The sequence below is a fragment of the Amblyomma americanum genome, chromosome 3 (assembly GCF_052857255.1).
Source record: "Amblyomma americanum isolate KBUSLIRL-KWMA chromosome 3, ASM5285725v1, whole genome shotgun sequence".
NCBI lineage: Eukaryota > Metazoa > Arthropoda > Arachnida > Ixodida > Ixodidae > Amblyomma > Amblyomma americanum.
In genome coordinates this window covers 199831629-199852685 of record NC_135499.1, presented here as the reverse complement: position 1 = coordinate 199852685, position 21057 = coordinate 199831629, and the positions used below count along the sequence as shown (strand labels likewise).

General features: G+C 45.5%; 2 protein-coding genes and 1 long non-coding RNA gene across 3 annotated transcripts in view; 2 read left to right on the top strand and 1 right to left on the bottom strand.

Moving 5' to 3' along the window:
• The window catches only part of LOC144125860 (ras-specific guanine nucleotide-releasing factor 2-like), a 306954-nt gene that overhangs the window by 120793 nt on the left and 165104 nt on the right, over nt 1-21057 (bottom strand). The gene's annotated exons all lie outside the window — the stretch shown is intronic.
• On the top strand, nt 4077-5411 carry LOC144125861 (uncharacterized). The gene is made up of 2 exons (XR_013313434.1): nt 4077-4147; nt 5155-5411. It is a non-coding gene; the product is annotated as an uncharacterized LOC144125861 (long non-coding RNA).
• The window catches only part of LOC144122843 (uncharacterized), a 40569-nt gene continuing 29747 nt past the window's right edge, over nt 10236-21057 (top strand). Inside the window, exons 1-8 of the mRNA XM_077655832.1 lie at nt 10236-11135; nt 11212-11238; nt 12188-12250; nt 12353-12424; nt 12621-12695; nt 13210-13272; nt 13782-14315; nt 15007-15198. Of these exons, the coding sequence (XP_077511958.1) occupies nt 12238-12250; nt 12353-12424; nt 12621-12695; nt 13210-13272; nt 13782-14315; nt 15007-15198 (949 nt within the window). The 5' untranslated portion in view covers nt 10236-11135; nt 11212-11238; nt 12188-12237. The remainder of the gene's footprint in view (nt 11136-11211; nt 11239-12187; nt 12251-12352; nt 12425-12620; nt 12696-13209; nt 13273-13781; nt 14316-15006; nt 15199-21057) is intronic.

Here is a 21057-nt window from a genome sequence, read left to right as displayed (position 1 = left end):
CAACTTTCTTTTTAGAGCGATAGCTTTACTGTCCGCAGGTTGAGCAGTTTCGCGTGATTCCTGGAGAGCTGTGCTGCGCATGCGCGAGGAGCAGTGACGACACACGGCGCATTTCTCTCCCTCGCTTTCTAGTCACAACTGCGCATGCGCCACTACTAGCACCGAGCCACAGGTGTTCCGCCGCTGCGCAGCGCCGCGCCTTTCCTCAAAGTGAAACTTTTAATTTTCAGTTTTCTCTTTCTTCTTTCTCTCAATCCTTTATCGCTTCCTTTCCGGCGCGGTTCGGGTGTCCACCGAGATATGTGAGACGGTTACTGGGCTTTACGCGCTTGCCGCGCCACCTGGCATGACGTCAAACCGCGCGGCTCGCCGCCGCCGCCGTTGGTATGACGTCACACCACTTTCCTCATCATTGCGCTCGCCTCCGCTCGCTTCGCCAGCTGCGTCGCATGCCTGATAACATGTCGGAGGATTGAAAAGGAGAGCTCGCGTGCACCGCAACCACAGTTGTGTCGTCTTTAATGCGACAACTACATAGCTTGACAACCAGACTAACCTGGACTTGCAATCAAGATTAACCAAGGCTAACCATGCTATGCCTTAGCTTTCGCTACGTATATCCTGGCATAGCCGAGCTAAGGCACTAAGCCGCAGCGTTCATTGGGTGACCAACCTCTCGCGGTCAACCATTAATTTAACCGCCACCTGCCAGGGTAGGCGCGTCGCCTATCCAGTGTGCGGAACGCACTCAACGTTACAGGCGAAGCCGCGGCTGCTTACCCGATACACTGCAGTTTTCGCTCACTAACTATATACATCAGTAGTTTAACCGCAGCTAGTTTTTTTTACGCTTGTCAGATTTAGCTAAATCATGGAATTAACAAAATGAAATGCAGGTGCAACTCTGTTCAGGGCATATTAACTTGTCTTGACGCGCACCTAAAAGTCTACTTGCTATGTAAAAGTCTACTTGCTACAGCACCGCGTAAGAGAAATGGCGCTAGTACGATAGTAAAGCTTGTCAGAATAGGTAGACTAATTTAATGCAAAAATAATTCACGCTTCGGCAAGCGGACAAAACACAAAAGAACGACCGATTTTAAAAGGGAAGTTTCGCATTCATTTACAGAGATGAGAGCAAGATTTCATTTCTGAGTTAAATGACGTGAACTCAAAAATAGCGGATCCGACATACACATGCAACAAGGAAACATCGGCAAATGCGCTGTTCGGCAAACGTACAGCGGACCACATGAAATCTCCTTCCACTGGCTTAGTTAAACAGCCCGGACGTAAGAAAAGCCAAGAGAGCGGAGTTACATTAAGAATAAATTGGCGTAAGCTAGCTTGGAACCTGAAAGCTGAAGAGAGCACTCAGCTAGCCTCTCCGGACAAAAAGAAACGCTCCTTGAATTCGTTCCTAGTGCAGGAACATTTTCCAGCGGAAAATAATCTGAGTGGTGAATAAATGCATGCCATCTCCTCCCCCGGTCTCTTGTCGGCCGGGCAGCTTAGCCTCATCTAATCCCGCAGGAAGTCATTCGCGGAAATGAAAGGAATAGCGTCGCTGACGGAAAGAAAAAGCCGAATGTCTCAAAGAAGCAGTGCGCCTCATTGTAAACTCTCTTTCTAATGGACTTTAATGAAGCACACATGGACAGAAGCTTGCGAATGCGGTGCCTTTATATGTATACGTAAAGAAACACCAACTTTTCATCTTTCTTCGTGCAACATGAAGTGGTACGTATATTGAAAATAAAGAGAAAAACTTGAAGCAGTGAGCGAGCCAGAACTTTCGATAACCTCGTTGCCATCTGAAACACGATGTTAAAGTTTCTATTCAGCTCTTGTCATGAATGCTGCTGACATAAAATGAATTGGACAGCCACGGCTTCAAGCGGACACACGCGAGCCGCCTGGCTCGGCTTTCACCGCGACGTTTTAGACAATGTTTTTAGCAGAAGACACGGGAGGTTGTTTTTTTTGTTTCTACTTGGCAAGACAAAAAGAAAGACAAATATGGACCTGAAATCCAGCGCTGTCAAGGTTATAAGACGAGAAATTTTCTAATGATCAGGAGCAGATTATATTGCAACTGCACGCTTCATCGACGCAGAGCGTTCTTTTGCACTTCTTTCTTTGCGGGACTGCGCACCTCATGTTAGGCCTCCACTTTTGGCCGGCAAAGTTCAGACCAATTACACGTTCAATTATTTTACACAATTATTCATTCTATCGTCCTGTACGAACAAGACGACTTTGTGCCGGCTTATTTCCACCTATTGAGTGGCAGCCGATTCTTGCTTACGTATGAATGAGGATGCCAACTTCGGAGTTTTTTTTTTTTCGTTGAAACATGTCAACGAAAGGAAGTAATAAAGATCTTATTAATAAATACAGGGCCTATGAGAAAATGAAGCTTTGAATGAAAATTAAAGTAGCATTTTGCTTTTTTGAGGATATTTTCTCACTCTTGCTGGTAACTCACGCACGTGTCGCTGAGGGGCCAGAGTGTTTCCCGCCGCGTATTACAGAACAATTCCACCTAAGATTAAAGCCAAAAGTACAGTTCGTCCTTGACATTTTCAACTCCGAGAAAAACGCTGGAGCAAAATGTATTAAATAAGCCGAAACCGAAAGAGAGGACAAAGCCAAAAGAAAGGCCGCTCGGCGGATTATTCAATTCTTAAATGATTCTGTGAGTTCTTATATTTCGGTCGAAATGTCCGAAGTAATGCAGCGTCGGTCGTGACGGAGCGAGCCTTTTATCCTGCGTCGAAAATCTCATTTATTTAAGTGGGTAAAAATACATGTGTCTGTTTATTTTGGAACCCGGTCACAAGAATTCAATAAGCAATGGTTCTGCGCGCCAAATTTTGCGCATATGAACTTGTGACTCGCAAATGCACTGTGTGCACTTAGCATTCAACACAAGGAACAAAATACGGTGCTTCGCTGCGGAGTTGATTATGGTGATCAAAGGATGCGAATGTCCTGCGCGGAAAAAAAAAAGCGTATTTATTGTTGCATACACGGTGGGCACCTGAACGGCATCGCAATGATTAGACATAAAAGAGGGCCAAAGAAGGAGGTTGCGGAAGGAGAGGAAACAAGGCCTAGTAGTGGAAGCCTCCCGATTAATGTTTGCTTTCTGGCGAACTTTGAGAGCGCTCACATTGCAGAGCGAAAAGGCGTTTTTGGGTTTGGTCTCCTATCGAAATGCTGCCCCCGCAGCTGGGCTTCGATCAAGCGAATTAATTCTTAGCAGCCCAATTCCAAAATCAATGGTTTTCAGTTTCTGCTTCCGTAACCGGTTTACCGTCCCAAAGCGACTCAGGCTATGAGGAATGCCGAAGTGGAGGGCCCCGAAAAATTTCTACCAACTATATATATATATATATATATATATATATATATATATATATATATATATATATATATATATATATATATATATATATATCTTCCACAGCGGCAAGGGGTGACTACTGATAACCTCCGCTAAAGTCTGAAAACGCCTCAAAACGCACTTCGGCCCTGAAAATATTCTAGCAGAAGAAAGAAAAAAAAAAAGAATGGACTTCGTCTTAAGCTTTGGACGTTTTTTTTTGTTTGTTTGTCGTGGTAGTAAAAACTGAGGTCATTCTTCTTTTTTATAGGTATATATTGACCATTCCTTGCTTTGCCATCGCCGGTGCGGTCTTCACCAGCAGTTATTTTAACCCACTCAAGCGGCATTTGACACGTGGCGGTTAACTATCGTGACTATTCTTCTTATTCACTTCCAAGACAGAATCAAACGGAAACAAAATGCAAATCGATTGGAAACAACAGATTGTACGGCCAGCAGCTGTACGCCAACAGACGTCGTCACGCATTCCGGAAGCCGCGAATGGTAGCCTCACCTTGTCACGCTATTCGCCGATTTCGGACACTGCAGCTGCGAATGTTTTGCAAGAAAGACCAGCAAAATCGAGAAAAACATCGAATTTTTAGTCGGCGCGTGTCCATCCCAGGATGCTTCGACAAGGTACATATAAGGGCCGACCGTTCTCCCCGAAAACAACGCCAACGAAGATGAAGACTTCTACCGTTCTCGTGCTTGGTCTTCTTGTCTTGGCCATTGTTGCCTGCTGCGACGCCGAAGGTAAGTGCTTGCAGTGTTGCTTTATAAATTGAGTTTTATTTTGAACTGAAGAAAATCCGCGAGCGTGAGTCATCAGCTTCCATAACAGTTCGATTCACTGATCTGCGCGCACAAACCACCACCTGGCACATGCAGCTTTTTCCTAATTACCAAGAAAACGTTTCCTCATTGTATTACTTGGGAAAGGTACTTAGGATGTCAATGTCTTTGATGAACAAACGCACCGAAAGGCCAGAAGTGCAAAATTCAGAAATACTAAAAACGTAACCTTGTAAGTTCAGCTCGTGCGTTGCTCTCGCATGCGAAAAAAAAAGAAAAACGAATCTCACGACAACAATTCTTGGTAGCGAAAATGTACGCACGCTGTACCAGTCACGTGGTACGTGTGACGTGGTACGTGTGACGTACTCGCGATGAAGACAGTGACATGCATCTTTCGCACACGACCCACGGAGATGGCGTAGCATATACTCAAGCACACTGAACAGAACAACCATTTACGAGATACATGTGACTTTCACGGGTACCTGCGGATTAGATGATGGTTAACTGCCGTCAGTCTGCAGTGGACGCACTGTTTGCAAGAAAGATGAAAAAAAATTCGGAAAATTCAAGTGCTAAGTTTTTTATTTGCTCTAAACGGCCGAAGGCAGGGCGGCAAGAAATCGCTGTATCATATTCTACGAGAAATAAAACAAGTTCCTGCTGACAGCCTGCAAAACTGGAATAGCATCGCAAACATCATTCACAATGCATGTATTCTTGTAAGGTATATCCTTTGTATTCTTGTAGTTAAGAGCTTTCAATTAATTTCGAACCATTTCTAATCGTTAGCCTGCTCCGAAACCTTATTACGTGCGCCCTTTCGCGTCCCGGAACTATGGAAACACTGCTTCCGGTAGCCGGGTATCGAACTCGCGACGTCGTGTTCAGCAGCAGAATGCCCCAGTGTGGAGTAAGCTCGGAGTTCCCGTGTCAAATTTCTTCCGACATTCTTCTGCACTCAGATGCGGCCGGCGATGACAAGCATGGCCACCTAAACCAAGGCCTATCCAGACAACGCAGATCAGAGGACGACGACCCCAGCGCGAAGGGCCGCAAGATAGCAGCTGAGAAGTCCGGAGGAAAAGCCGGTGGAAAGGGCAAAGGCAAAGGAAAGGGTAGGAAGGAAGATGACGGTGAACATTGAGCGAAGCCTGTGCCATCTCCTCGACCAGTGAAGGTGCACCACTTTCGGGTCTTTGGACAATGGGTTCTACGAAAAACGAAACGAAAGTGGAATAAAATACTTGTTATTATTTTTAAATTTTGGTGAGTCGTGTGAGCCGTTATCCCGACAGCTCAGAAGCAAGTTTCCTCAGCCTCAGCTGAAAATGCAGCGCGCGGTGTCTCCAGCTGTCATCTGCAAAGGCAGAAACTTTCCATTAAGAAGAATTGTTCAAGGTGCGGGCCAGCATCGCTGCATACTCGTTCCCACAATACCTTCTGAGATGCACATTTCTCGAGCTGATTTTACCGGGCGCCACCTTTTACGTCCATCATCTCTGAAACTAATAATAATAATAATTGGTTTTGGGGGAAAGGAAATGGCGCAGTATCTGTCTCATATATCTTTGGACACCTGAACCGCGCCGTAAGGGAAGGGTTAAAGGAGGGAGTGAAAGAAAGGAAGAAGAGGTGCCGTAGTGGAGGGCTCCGGAATAATTTCGACCACCTGGGGATCTTTAACGTGCACTGACATCGCACAGCACACGGGCGCCTTAGCGTTTTTCCTCCATAAAAACGCAGCCGCCGCGGTCGGGTTCGAACCCGGGAACTCCGGATCAGTAGCCGAGCGCCCTAACTACTGAGCCACCGCGGCGGGGCTCTGAAACTAGCAAACTGTAAATTTGTACTGGCTTGTAAGACTGCAACATCGAAATTTCAGCTTGATTGAAGCTGAAGTATAGCGATTAGTTGCGAAATGACGTGGAAAGTTAAATTTTATTATGACCATTTTCGCTTAAGTGCTTCAAAGAACAGAGGGCTTCATTGCCTGAAACTTTGTTCAAACTCGCTTGTGCATAAAAGTACATATTTTCTGTGTTTGCGCGTGAGACACCACAGTGTTTTTGTTCAAGGCAACAGTACGCCTTGAGTGGCGCCAGTGTTTGCATACTGTATAGACGCCGAGCTACACTGCAACGTTACTGGTCGATTTAACACAGAGCATTGCTAAGGTAACCATTACGTCGTATTATTATGCAACGCGGTGTAAGTGCCTTTCTGTGCCACGCTATCTTGCGAACACGAATGGCCTGTTATTGTGTCTCTCTCGTTACTGTAAGCAAGCAACCACATTGCACATGACATTTTCAGTCGCAGATGGACGCCTGCTTCAACGCAAGCCCGCTCCGACGAAATAAGCTTCCCGTTATGGTCTTCCACGTCCTACGTCTCATTTGCAATATATTATTTAATATTACATCTGTGTCTATTCGCTGTTATTCCCTTTTTGTTTGCGAGAACAACCAATTCGCTTCTGCGCACTACGGCCCAAGCTTTCTCGTCAGCCCCAGATCACTTAAACGGACCTCTTAGACGCATTACGAGAGCGCCGGCCCTGAATTCGCTAACAGGAAAACGCAGCTCTCTATACATGAACGATTCCTGTTTACCGTAGCCGCAGGCGCGAGGAGACCGGAAGTCGTGCATATTACTTTCATGCCTCTCCGAGTCTCTCTCTCTGAAGCACGCTGAGACGAGGCATGTATATTGCGTGAGGACCATCCGAAACACGTGGCGCCTTGGCGCCATTATGATTTTGCGAGTCATGCATGCAGGATACCGAAAAGAGAGTGCCAAGAGCTGCTCGCCAAAGCACACCGCACATAGCTTGCTGGTCTTGTTCTCGCTCGGCTTGGAGCCTGGCACTCCAGAGACGTCCATTTGCGGACGCTTTGCACAACAGGTGGACGCGTTGCCTTGTAGGCGGCCGCGGATTTGCGCGAGGTGAATTACCCGGTTCGCATGTATGCCTGCTCAAGCAGTGGCGACGCCGAGGTCCGGCGGGACACTCTGTCGTCAAAGTTTCATGGGCGTGTGCGCCGAGGCACTTACGGGCATGCGCTGACTGCTGCACGGCTCTGGCGTAGTCAGAGTGCGACCCGCGCGGGTTTGAAATATTTAGCGAGCGCGCTGCCTAGTCGATGCGAAAGCGGCGGGCGACTGGGCTCCGTGGAGACACCAGAATGCCGCCGCCCACTGCGACACTGGCCGCTGCTGCACAGACTTGCCTTAAGATGTCTTCCTTCATCGACGCCCTCGAAAGGTGGCGCCGCGAAAAGTGCCTTTGTTGTAGCGAGGCAATGGGAGAAAAGGCCAGAGGCGAACGACGAAAGAGTGATGAGGCACTTTTTTTTTTTACTACAAACTACTCATACCAAGAGGTGTATGCCCACGAATGGAGGCCTATTCTAAATGAGAAAAATCTGTAACCTCGCGATGGTGTTTTTTTTTTCTTTTTCACTAAAGTCATGATTTACATAGCTTTCAATAAAACCACGAGGGTAAAAACAACGTTACTATTGTCAGGAATGCATTAGGATCCGAATTTAGACACGAACATAGCACAATTTGGAACATATAGATAAGGTAGTTGAAATAGCCGTGGAATTCTACCCAGCTCTGTACAATAGCCAAATAATCTGGACGATAACGACGTACGCAAATAAAGATGGAAGACCTATAGACTAGCAAAGCGGGACGCTGGGTCTGAAAATTATCATGCAAAAAAAATGGAAGTAACGTCCAACAGTCTCTGAAAGGAACAACAGTTTACAATAGGCAGTGAAGCGTTGGAAGTGGTGAAGGAGTACATCTACTTAGAGCAGGCACTGACCGCAGATCCAGGCAGCGAGAATAAAGTAACTAGGAGAATTACAATGGGGTGGAGTAAATTTATAGGATACCTTGACATCATGAATGGCTGCTTAGCGGTACCCTCAAGAGAAAAGTATACGACAGCTGCATCCTACCGTTAGTCGCCCATGGGGCAGAAACATGGAGGCTAACGAAAAGGTTAGAACTGTAATTGAGGAACAATTAAGCGAGAAATGGAAAGGAAGACGATATGTGTAACGTTAAGAGGCATAAAGAGAGCAGAGTGGTTTAGAAAACAGACACAAGTTAACAGTACTCTATTCGAAATTAAAAAGAAATGGGCATAGACAGAGCATGTAATGCGAAGACAAGATAACCGAGTTTCATTTAGGATAGCGGGCTGGATTCCCAACAGAAGGCAGGCGTAGCAACTGTAGAACGTTAAGTGGGCGGATGAGATTAGGAACCTGTCGGGGACAAGGGGGCCGCACCTGGCATAGGATACGGTTAATTGCAGAAGCCTTTGTCCTGCAGTGGGCGCAGTCATGGTTATGACACTGATGAAATCACAATTTTAGACATAACAGAGTCGGCTGCGGGCCCGAAAGACGCGGGTTCCCTCCTTTGGTTCCCTTTTACATTCCTCTTCTTCTCCTTTTACTCACGATAGTCGAAGCTCAGGCAGTGCTGTGGCATGTTGCAAGTTGCGCGTCCGCGCCGTAAGTGTCGCCACGGTCGGAACGATTGCAGCGATCCTGGTATCTGGCGGCAAACGCGGCTGGAGTCAAGCTTAATAAAAAGTAAAATTTCTCGACCATAGTAGACAACACAAACATGCTTATGAATGAAAATATAACCAGTCGTAAGCATTAAAAATAGTATATCAAAGAAATAAATTGCGAAAATGACACAACGCGTCTGCGCCGCCAGCGCCGCCGCGGGCAACGCTGCAGCGCAGTGGCAGCAGACGACAGCGACCGGCGCAAGCATAGCGAAACTACGCGAGCGACTGCCGACGCGACGTGCGCACTGGACCAGCGTGATTACCGTCCTCAGCGTCATGTCGCATATGTATTGTTGCGCGAAGTGGTGCAGCACATCCGGCAAGAGTGGAGAACATCTCTTCAGATTTGCTTCTGACCACAGGTATTTATGAATTCACTGACTATCGTATCCCTCTTTGCATAGCCGTTGGCGACCGTTGTGCCTTTGTTTTGACCGCCCTTGGTCGTTACCATTTGAAATTGCCGACGGAATAGAACTAGTTTTACCTGGCGCTGTTTACTGCAGTGGCTTTGGTTTTGCGAGATGAGTTTGATAAGTAAGTTTAAGGACATTAAAGCAAAATTAAGGGAAGGTGCTGCAGTTTGAGATGGCCCAACAGCCGTTGCCTCTCATAAGCGTGGGACCGTTAGTTACCTTGCTTGCTTGTTCGCATGTGTGTGTGTGTGTGTCTGACTCACTGACTTTTCTCGCTGCCTTTAAAAGCTTATTCCCCGCAGATTCCGGTGCCCTCAGAGTGTATTTTAAATATGAATATTCTAACTTCTGTGCCTATAGCGTCGTCAGCGGAGTAATTGTAATGCTCAGTTTGGCTGTTTCTTTACGGAGTTCAGCGCGCTTGAATATTATTTCTTGCGTGTTCGTGCATGGTTTCTGCAGCAGTGATGCACGTCACATAAATTATCGAGCTGTTCAGACTAACACCACTAGTGTTGGACACCGCGCTGAAAGTCCATTGCACGCCGTGAGCCGCATATAGAAAGTCCGCCGGTCTTGTTTTTCTTACTTTTACCGGAGCTTTTCCTCGCGATATCCGCGCTCAACCACCCATGTACTCCGTGGAAGCGTTTCTCGAAACTATTGCCTACCGTAGTGCTGCCGCTCCAGCATTGTAAATTTCGCTCCACACTCCACCCCGGCTGTCCTCTACGCTGCTCGCTCGCGGGGCGCACGACTGACCTTGGAGGGCTCTGAACTCTCCGCATTATTCCCATCTCCTCACATATGTCTCTTATCTCGCGCCTTGTCCTTGACAGCTTTTGGGAAGCTCGCAAATAGTTTCGCCTAGTACGCCGGAAACGCTCGTTTTCGGCGGGTGAGTGAGGGGAAGGCGAAGGTCGCTTTCTTCTTGTCTGTGTCTTTTTTGGGACATTTCCCTTGCTTAAGCACTTTTTTCCCCTTCTTCTGGACCCATGCTATTTGCCTGCACCTTCACTTTCTTGAAAGAGCAGTGTTTCCTGTTGATGTTCTGCTCACATCCCTTTCACACTTCCCATTTGATCACAGTGAAAGCAAAAGATGAAAAACTGTGCCTACTGGTTCATTTACCTGCTGTTCTTAATCCAGACTTCAAATTTGTGGGCAAGCAGCTGTCTGCCATAGCATAGCTACATTGGCACTTGTGTTTAATGGAGGAATTAGAAAAGAACGAATCATGGGTGGTGGTTAGTATGCAGTTACCTAGAGAAAAGTGTGAGTGGAATAATTGCTATGATCAGATAGAGCTTAAGTCTGCAGTGAAGCTCTGTCCCCATTTCTATCTGCTGCACAAAATTATGCCGCACCCAAAAAGCAGTTGGAACAAAGAACTAGTTATTGTTACCTAAACCAAAAGCAGATCACAAAAGAAAACATAAGCTCAAGAATTTTAAAGGTTCTGGCTTGTCGATCATAGCCAGACATTAAAAAGGTGATTTCATTCATCGTTTCGATTGGCCAGCATAGCAATAGACTAGCAGGCTGTGGCACATTGTTACAAACTGCTGTCTTATTTTGCTTGCATCCTGCCACAGTTGTTTTCACGCATATATGTTATATAATGTTCGTACCCCTGTGCTGTGTAAGGAGATGCTAATAAGCATTCCTGAAGTGAGGTATGCAAACCTTTAAAATGTATGAAATCATGTTATTTGGCTGTTTTTCAGATTCTCCATTTGGCTGAAATATGCCAATAGGCTTGAACTCCTGGAGACACCAAGGGAAAAGGTCTACAAAACATACAGGCTCTGCTCAAAGCACTTCACGAGGGATTGCTTCACTAGTGATGCCTGCACAAGGCTCACGCATGAAGCAGTTCCTTCCGTGAAGGTGCATGAGCCTCGTCTGAGAGCCTTGGTGCACCCGGGTAAGCAAAATTCCTCTCCCAGTAAATTCTTCCCAAGCTTGATCCCTCAGTATATCCTGTGGCTTTTTTGTTGCAGATTTCTATGAAGGAGGTGCGGCACAAGGTGAGGGCACTATTTTCAGAAAAACCCATCCTGTAAATGTAAGACCAAAGGGAACAATTGCATTCATAGAGGCTAACTGCAAACATCACTTCCCGGGCACAAAACTTTCCTGCTTCAATGTCATGTGGCCATTGTTTCAGTTGCATCAGACTGCAGTTGTGTACCATGTTGTAGCTTAAATTTCTCTTAACCATATTAACAATCAGATGCTGGATAGTGCACTCCAGCAGCAGTGAGGAAAATAATTTTTACAACTCTATGTTTAGTATTCTTGTCATTATTACTTACTGTTCGCTGCGGTGAATAGAGGGCAGACTGCGCGAATTCACTCCAAAATAGCACACAGGGTCAAGAAAGAACACACACACGCACAAACTGCCAGCAGCTTATTGTGACACACGAGGCGGTAATTATACATGAAGTGGCCGCATATTGTGCAAGCATGGAGGGTAAACATTTTACCTGTTTCTAAGGTAAAAATGGTTCTTTGAGGAGCAACCCGCCAGGATATTTAGCGATGCACATGTCACTTAGGCTATCTGATTTCTTCCTGAATGATTTCGGGAATAAGTTTGCAAGCATTAATAGTGGTGACATTGCACGCTTCATAGATAGGTTTGCAGTTTGATTTGTATTTCCTACAATGCACATCAAGTGAATTTATGGCCTCGTGGTTCACAGTAAAGTGTTCGTTTGTGTGTTTTCATTCTTCTTCCTGTGTGCTGCTGCACTATTTTGTATGTCGCGGTATATTGATCGCACAAATTTTTCCTTTTTAATCGTAACTGCCTACAAACTCACAAAAACGACTTAAGCCCAATTTAAGATCACACTAACTCCCAGCAAGAGAAACCGTCCCAAATAGAACATCAAGGCCATACTGTGCACTGAGCAGAAGGTGCTGCTATGCAGAGCTTGATTGGCTATCTTTTTTTCCTTGTTCGCATAGGCATTGAATCCGCTTCACCACTACAGTCCACTGCTGCACCAGTGGAAGTCATGCTTGGTCACGGTAAGTCTTCCTGCAATCTTGCATAGGAAAACATTCCTAATGTCTCACTACACCAGTTGGTTTGTTTTCCTTGGGAGTAACTAAGTGGTACCTATATTTCAGACTACTTGCCGTTGCCATCAACACTTGGGCTAGGCACAATTGCTGGTGCAGATTCTGCTGTCCATGACACAGGTAGGTGCACTAAGTCAGGATCTGTTTTACATCACAGCTTGAAATGAAGAACTTTTCATTTGGTTCAGGCTAACCCTGTAATGCAGTATTACTTATGCTGAGGGCTCTGTCATAGCACAAAAAAATAAACATATGTAATTACTTTGCTGGCTGATTTCTTTAGATTGGGAGTGTCTAAGCGGTCGTTTAATTGCAGACGACCCACACTCTTCACGTGCCCCGCAGCTCACTGATGTGCAGACTACGCCCCCTCCCCCAGCTGACGAAGAAGGTAGGTGCAATGCACTAATAGTGCAGTGATAATCTATGAAAATTCAACAATGGACTGCAGCACTATTGCTGCAGATTTGCACGTAATAAATTAACCCTCTGCAATAGCAGCAGTGTGCAATTATGTCGTGGTGTGCAATAATTAGGTGCACGTCGGCACATCTTACTGTACCACTACTTCGGATGCCAGACATTTGTTTCAGAAGAAAAGAAACAAGTGTTAACTTTATGCTCACCAACTAGTATTTCATATATTTTTCTGTGTGCATATGTATGAATGCATTGTTTACGTGGTGGACCCCTGTGTTATCTGTACAGAATTATATTTACAGGTAATTTTTCATTCAGCTCAATGAAAACATTGGATAGCCTTCTCAGGTACTTGTTGTGGAAATTGCTTCACTAGCCTGTTGCTTACCATTCACATACACGCTGCGTAGCCAGGCTAAAAATGTGCACCTGAGAATTAAAATACTTGGTTGAAGCCTCCCACAGTGTGTTTATTTATTTGACAGGTGCTGCCCAAAGCACACCCATGAGAGTGATTGCATCAGCATCATGGGACTCACCTGATTATGGTAAGTACTCAAGAAAACATTAGAATTTATTGCAAACTACAACCTTCCACTTCAATGAAAAAGTATGCATCGGTAACCTTGATATATTCATGATGGGTATCGGCAGGCCCGTAACAGCGTGTAGGTATCGCTTTACTGCACATAAATATTTCTGGTTTTTTCCATTTGCTTAACTCAAGCTTGTCATGAAAAATTGCTCTGAATATTAAGCAGGCAAAACACATGGATAACAATGAGATCCATTAACTATTACCCTGTCTGTATTACGAGCAACTAGTTTCCATTTAAGCGAGGCGTAAAGTTGGTCGCCAGAAAAAACTGTCCCTATCAGCGAGGATCATATTAACGGGGCACGACTGTATTCATCATTTCACACAAAAACATTGCCCTGCAAGTTTGGCAACCTGTAGCCCTGTGACTGCACCCTAATCTTGATTTTGTGAGGGATGTAGATGTAGGTCTCGCTCTGAGGCAAACATAAATATGCTTTTTTTATATATTTTTTGCAGCTGAAGCTGGTCCTAGTGGCCTCAGCGGTGCCAAAGAGAGTGTCAGACAGCCAGTGATGACACCAGCATCAGGAACGCCCAAGAGTCGGCGGAGGAAGGGCGCAGTTGTGTACACCCCTCGCACCAAAAAGCGCCTCGAGAAGTTGCATTCTCGAAGCGACAGGTACCGAAAGGCACTGAGTCGGATTAGGAAAAGGCACGACACAAGGCGAGTAACGCAGCAGGAGGCTCTCAACAAGCTTGAACCGCATTTGCCACAAGACCTTTTTGAATTGGTTAAAGCTCAAATCAGGCTCTGCTCATTTCCGAAATCCAAAAAGCACTGGTCAAAACAAATGAAACAATTCGCTCTCAATTTGTTCTTTCACTCTCCAAAAGCTTATCGCTTCCTCAGAGAAATGCTCCATTTGCCACATGTGAGGACGCTAAGGCGCTGGCTGGCAGACATCCCAATGACACCTGGTATCATTCCAGGTGCCATGGATGCAATAGAATCAATTACAAAAGATTGGCCACTACAACACAAAGCATGCTGTCTTTTATTCGATGAAATATCCTTGAAAAAAAATTTGATGTATGATCAATCAAAGATATTGTAATTGGCTTCACAGATGATGGGAATACTAGGACTTCTCGTGTGGCAAACATAGCCCTTGTTATGGCGGTGTCTGGCATATCAAGAAGTTGGATGCAGCCAGTAGCCTTTGCAGCGTCCCACAATGCAACTTCAGTTCTTGCAATGCGCAAGCTGCTATTAGATTTAATTCAGCAGCTTCAAACCAAAGGTCTTCTGGTGAAAGCGGTCATTTGTGATCAAGGGTCGAACAATGTGAGTTGTCAAGAATGCTCATCCATTCTATCCATGAACCATATTTTGTTGTCAACAACCGCAAAATATACTTCATGTTTGACCCCCCACACCTAATCAAATGCACAAGAAATAATTTGCGACGACATAAGCTCACCATTGGCTCTGAGGTTGTTGACTGGACACACATCGAAACCCTCTACAAAAAAACTCGTCACATTGATCGGGCCTCCAAAACACCAGTTGAGCATCTCAAAAGCAGATTGGCAAAAAAACTAAAAGAGCAACACATCTACAGGATGCCCTTTGCTGACATGAGAGTGAAGTACGCCACACAAGTGTTCAGCGAATCCGTATCTGTGGCACTCCTCACTCTCATTGCCATTCAAGAGCTTCCTGTTGATGCAAAATTTACAGCAGAGTTCACGGAAAGGATGGATAAGCTTTTTGACTGCCTGAACAGTTCGGCCCTGAAAAAGCAGGACGACAAGTTGCGGTACGCAATGACAGAAGGCTCGGAACATCATGTCTACCTTGAGTCGTGCATAGATTGGATCGCCCAATGGCATTTTGGTGGTCCTCTGGACAAGCAACCACACACCATCAAAGGTTGGCAGATTACAATCAAAGCCTTACTTCTGCTGTGGACAGATCTAAAGGCAGATTTCGATTACACTCATCTTTTCACTCGTCGGTTGCAGCAGGATCCGTTGGAAAATTTTTTTGCAATAGTTCGTCAAAAACATGGCTGCAATGAGACACCTAATGTGTACCAATTCGTGGCTGCTGTAAAACATATTTGGATTGGCCAACTTTTCAAACTTTCGCAAGGAAACTGCGAAGTGACAACACATGCGTTCCTCACCAACTTGGAGAGTGTTTCTGCAGTATTGTCACCAAGCAGCACTCCAAGCACAAGCCACAGCAGGCAGCAAGGCTCAGGTTCATCTGACTTGCAGGCGTCTTCACAAGATGCCCCTGACATAGTATACGAAAATGTTGTGTACCATGTCGCTGGCACTCTTGTGAAGAGCTTTCTTGACCAGAGAACCACAGAATGCACATGTGAGGGAACACTCCTTGCAGCAGACGGTGGCTCTCTCCATGGACGACACCAATTCTTTGCACTACTCAAGGAGAATGGTGTTCCCGAGCACCTTTTCCAGTCAATTGCCGCAACTTCTGAGGCATGTCTAAATTATATAAAGAAATTGGATTCGGCCTTCAGAAAAGAAATCTCTTGCTGTGCTCATTTGTCCAATGTGTCCAGGAATCTTGTTGAGAGGATGCCTAACCAGCAAGCTGTTTTCTGTTCATTAGGCTGCAAAATTAAATTCCTTAAATTATTCTGCCGCACAAGGCTGCATTGGCACCTTTCCTTTTTAAACAGGAGCATGACGTCAAAAACAAAACAGAGTGCTCCCGCCAGAAAGAGGCGCAAATTAGCCGGCTAAATTCATGAGGCACTGTGTTAGGATAATATTGTATTTGGATTTTTAATGCTGCCTACTTACTACACATGTGCTCTCTCTTTAACTTTTTGTTGTACTATTTATTTTTTATGTATATAAGTATTTAATTACCTGTTTATCCGTAATTCTGCTCCGATTGCACATATACTGTACTGACTGCTTTTGCTCCTGCTGCGTTACTTCTTTTACAAAGTACAAGTTTGCCTTCTAGAAGCCTTGTGTGCCTTGTTAGTATGAGCATTGCTATGACCATTGGTTCTCAAATTAATATTGCTGAATGCTAACAACTTACAAGAGGTGCTAGGGAAACCATTTTGTTTTGGCTTCTCTTTCTTCCTGCGTGACAAGTATACAGGCTCAGTGCCCTTCAAGGAATGCCAGAATTCAGTTAATGACTGGCTGTATGCTAACCATAGTTCTTATGATCAGTAACAGTGCCATTTGTGCAAAAAGTAAATTTGTGAAGCACACCATAATGTTGAAGCATACATCGATTCAGGTGCTCGCAAAAACCAAAAAGTGCTCTGCGGAACCCAGGAGTTCTTGTGGTATATAACTTGGCAACCTCTGGTCATGGCTTGCCCTCTGTTATGCTGCTGGGAAAATTGGTGATAGCTACAGTTCATTTCATACATAAGGTACAACACAGTGAAATGTACGAAAGTAATCAGCAAGGAAAAATGAAGGGAGGTATGTTATTCCGTGCTTGTTTTGTGGCCGAGTGGTCTGAGGATTGACAAAGCAACAGCGTGTCGTCAGCAATAACAGTGCATTTAATCAAGCTCATGACAAATGCGTCATGTAGTAAGCCTGTAGGCAAAGCATTCACCATGTTTCGCTCACCACAAGGAACGCACTACTTTTTGGTCATGGATGCAGGCAGCGCAAACAAGAGCGCTAGCTTTGACAGCATTGCACCTGATGTATGAAACAGAGAGCAGAACCCACAGGCAGCAAACGCGGACTGGCTCAGGTGCTCGGCTCTGTAACATTTAAGAGGGGTGTACGCATAAGATGAAAAATGTTTGACATGCTTGCTGGTGTCCAATACAAGCGTGCTCGAAATATGCTGCGGTGCTATTTGTAGTTGCTTTTTTTTCCTTCTGGAAGTTGTAGCGTTTGGGGTTTCACCTTTTGGAGCAACACATGGGTCATGAGGGGCACAATAGCAGCGGCCGGCGCATTACGCTGAACTGTGTGGCGTCCATAAGCGTTTGCAGATACTGTACAGTACACGGGCCACTTGCAATTTACCATTCAGTAATATAATAACTGGACATTGTGGTAGATGCAGTATAACGCCACATAGAGAAACATTACTGGCCTGTTACGAACCCTGTGCGTTTTCATTTCTCAGATGAGTTATTTATACGCACGCATATTTTGTTACACCCCAATGTGTCATCGCAAGCTGAATTAATGATCTCCAATTACTGTTCGTCACCAGCCACGGCCACAACTGTTCAGAGAATTTTCATAAAGTCGCTTCTCCACACAATTCTCGGCCTGCCCTGGTTGCATCTTCCTCCCCTTGGTATCTACAAAACAAAGAAACCAAAATAGGGCATGGCAGACGAGCTGTGTCCTAAAGCATGCAAGCCTGTAACTCATCTGCCAAGAGCTAAACGTGCCCAAGGTTACCTAAGTTCTTTTCATGGCATCTGTTTACTAAGTTATAGCACTGCAGCATATTATGTTGTCCTTAGTCTGATGCAACGAGTGAAAGGCTGAAACTTTTCGCTGCCCTTCTCTGTATGTGTGTATGCATAGCCACAGACAGATACATTTCAATACATCTCGGATGTTGTACTTCACTGCTGTTCATCTGAACCTGCACAAAAGCATATGCTACATGAATGTAGCACATGCTTATATGTACCGGACCTACCTTGATAGTACCTTACCTCTTTGTACCCTGTATATATTCTCTGTGCACTCGCTCATGTGTTCTAGGTTTCCATAATGGAATTTATTAATTTTGATTTTTAGAACGATTGTCACTGATATTGCAATGCCCAAGATGCCTAAAATCACTTTTGTACATCGATTGTCACTACTGATGTTTCCTTTAATAAACTGTTCTTTGGAGAAAACTATTTACGTTTTTGGTACTCGAGCGAGCGCCCTAAGCAGCTGCTAATCAGCCGCGCTGGCCGCGCCGCTCGCCACCATGCACCGTGCTGCCTCAACAGACACATCGAAATGCAAAAGCGGGTAAGCAGATGTCGGAAGTACTTAGGGAATCAAGCGGGAATGCAGCGCGGGAGCAGCAAGTCACCAGTATTTACGAAGCTTGCATCGAGCTAGCGGCCGCCAGCACCACGAACGCGCGAGCAACCGCCCGCAACCAGCCGGGTAAACAAACGCCGCCATATTGGATTTTTCTGGATTGGCTTGGCTGAGCTTGTTTCAAAAAGTTTTGAGCAATTTATGCCTTTACCGCCAACTCCCAGGCACCGCCACCGTCGCATTCCAAAATCGTCCCCATTGGCTCTACGGGAATGTCACACCCTTGGCTCAGGTGCTTCAGGTTTCGATGGCAGATGCCCCGGCTAGCAACATCTTTTCATTTCTTTGTTATATTATTAATAAAGAGCCACTAATAATAACAATAGTAAATCAGTAAATGCATTTTCTTTTATTTGTTCAAATAACTGTTCATAAAAACAATGCCATGAGCAACTAACTTGTCCCCCCCCCCCCTCTCTCTCTCTCTTTGCTTGCTTCCGTTGTCATTATGAAGTAGAAGTAGCGAAGCCAGAAACGTACATACTGTCTTGCACTGTCGTGCGAAGTGCAACAGTCACTCCCTAACAAAGCGGTATACGTCTAGTAAGGACAAAATTTTTCGCTAAATATTTGACTTTCGAACTGCGCCTTATTCTCTTTTCCAGAAAAAAAAAAGTAGCGTGCCTTGCCCGTTAAGCCAGTGAAATGAAAGACAGAGCTTCTTAATGATTCTAGTTCTCTGTTATATTTTTTTGCCATTCCCTTACTGCTTCTTATTAGTATTCATCGCCATGATCGTGAGTTTCCTTTTGAGTGCTTTTGCTGCCTGATGTCTCGGCACGTGCGGTTTTCATGTCATAGCACCCATCGCTGTAATTTGGCATCGGCCTGCCTTTTTTTATTAATCAGTATTAGCGGCAATTACGTTGATCGTCTGAGAAGTCTGCTAAGTGCGAGACACAAGAGATCCAGAAATAGAAAATAAAAGAGCCTAGCTGATGCATAACACTCCTTACAAGCACACTTGGAGAGGTTTGTGCCAAACGTTTTTGCACAGTGCTCATAAAAACCGTGGTCACTTTTCATGTATTCCGTTGAATGCGCACGCCTGAGTAAAAGTAGACAGCCTTCAACCCTAGATAGCCAGTTGCAGAAAAACAGGGCGGGGCAATATTACGAGCATGTAGCGCAAACTGCGGCGTGCAGTAGAGCGTGTAGCGGGTAGTGTAAGAGAAAAAAAAAAGTATCGCGATTTCTCAGACAGATAGTGCCGACATGCCAGCACTAACGCACACTAACGCACACTAACACACACTAACCACTTGCACGACTCACCCCATTTCCTCACTAGTAAATGTTTCTGCGAGCGCTTGTTCGCAGAGCAGAACATCTGCTTCGGTGAGCGTGCTTTCTTGTCATTCGCGCAGGAGATATACAGAGCCAGTGCGGCAGAAGATTTCGCTGTCACTATGAGTAGTACATCACGTACTTTTGTCTAGCTGTTATTTTCCTGCCAACGCAAAAAAAAATGAGATGAAATAAAACACAACATACAAGAAACAGGCGCTTTTAGTAGAACAAAAGACGCACGTTCAGATAGAAAGGAGCCAGACAGCACGGCAGGGCGTCAATACCTCGCGCGCTGAAGCTCGGTCCGCTCACGGCAGAGCCATTTCTGGTCGGAATCTCCCGCTTAGCGGCGGCGCTGGCAGTGGTGGTGGTCTGGTCGCTCTCGGCTTTATCGCTTTCCCGCCCCTTCTGTGCCCCACTGAGCGCCCCTCGCGCAAAGGCATTGCATGCACGCTGGGTCTATATTGATTCCGTGCGCGGCCTGCAGAAAAGAGACGCTGACCCACATCGTCTGCGCCCCGCGCTCTGTCGGAGCTCTGCTCTTAGCAGCTGGAGGCGGAAGCCAGAGATGCGCTTTGTCCGTTAACGCTGTATCGGTCTTGTGGCATCTCCCAAGCGCTATGGTGAACAGTATTGCCCTCTTTACGCTTGGCTGCGTTGTCAGTTTAGCTTTTACAACGTCGCATAGCTACTCGCTTTTCCGGCACCAGTCACGGAGAAACTGCAGCCCGTCTGCAGGCTATAACCACTTAGAGTTGGTTGTCCTGGGACCAAATGTCTGAAATGTGGTGGATGGTTTTAAGAATGTAGTGTGGTATGCATCAAAATGTTTACAGAACATGAGTCTCCCAAGCTCCCTCAGCCTTCATGGGAAAGTTGCCATGCATGACGATGTACACGAGCTATCTCCTTCGAGCAACGACAACACACTCTCTTTTATGAATGTGTTCTACTCACCTTACAGCGAGGGATAGAGATTGTAAAGCGACAGAATAGCGGAAAGCCATGCAGAATTATTAAATTTACTGTAAATCTTTTGCGCTGAATGGAGTATCGTTATTACGCATGGTGATGTTCGACGTTTTGAAAATTCTCATTTTGCCTGCCGACGACAGTGAACGTGCGACGAGCGCTTTACTCTGCTGTTGTTCCTTTTGCCTACAATACTACTACTAGATTCCACGTGTGATGTTTTTTTCTATTTTATGCAATTAACAATAGATTTCATCTAGTTTCTGCGAAGCCAACAGTACTGTCCCACCATTTCGTGCCTACGTTTCTCCACTCACCATTAAGCGCGGACGCAGTCATCTATGATAACGTGCAAACATTACATGCCCCAAACATTCTCATTCGAAACGACTCCTGTCGTAGTTAACCCTCTCGTGTATTCTCTTTTGATGCAAAAACATTGTTT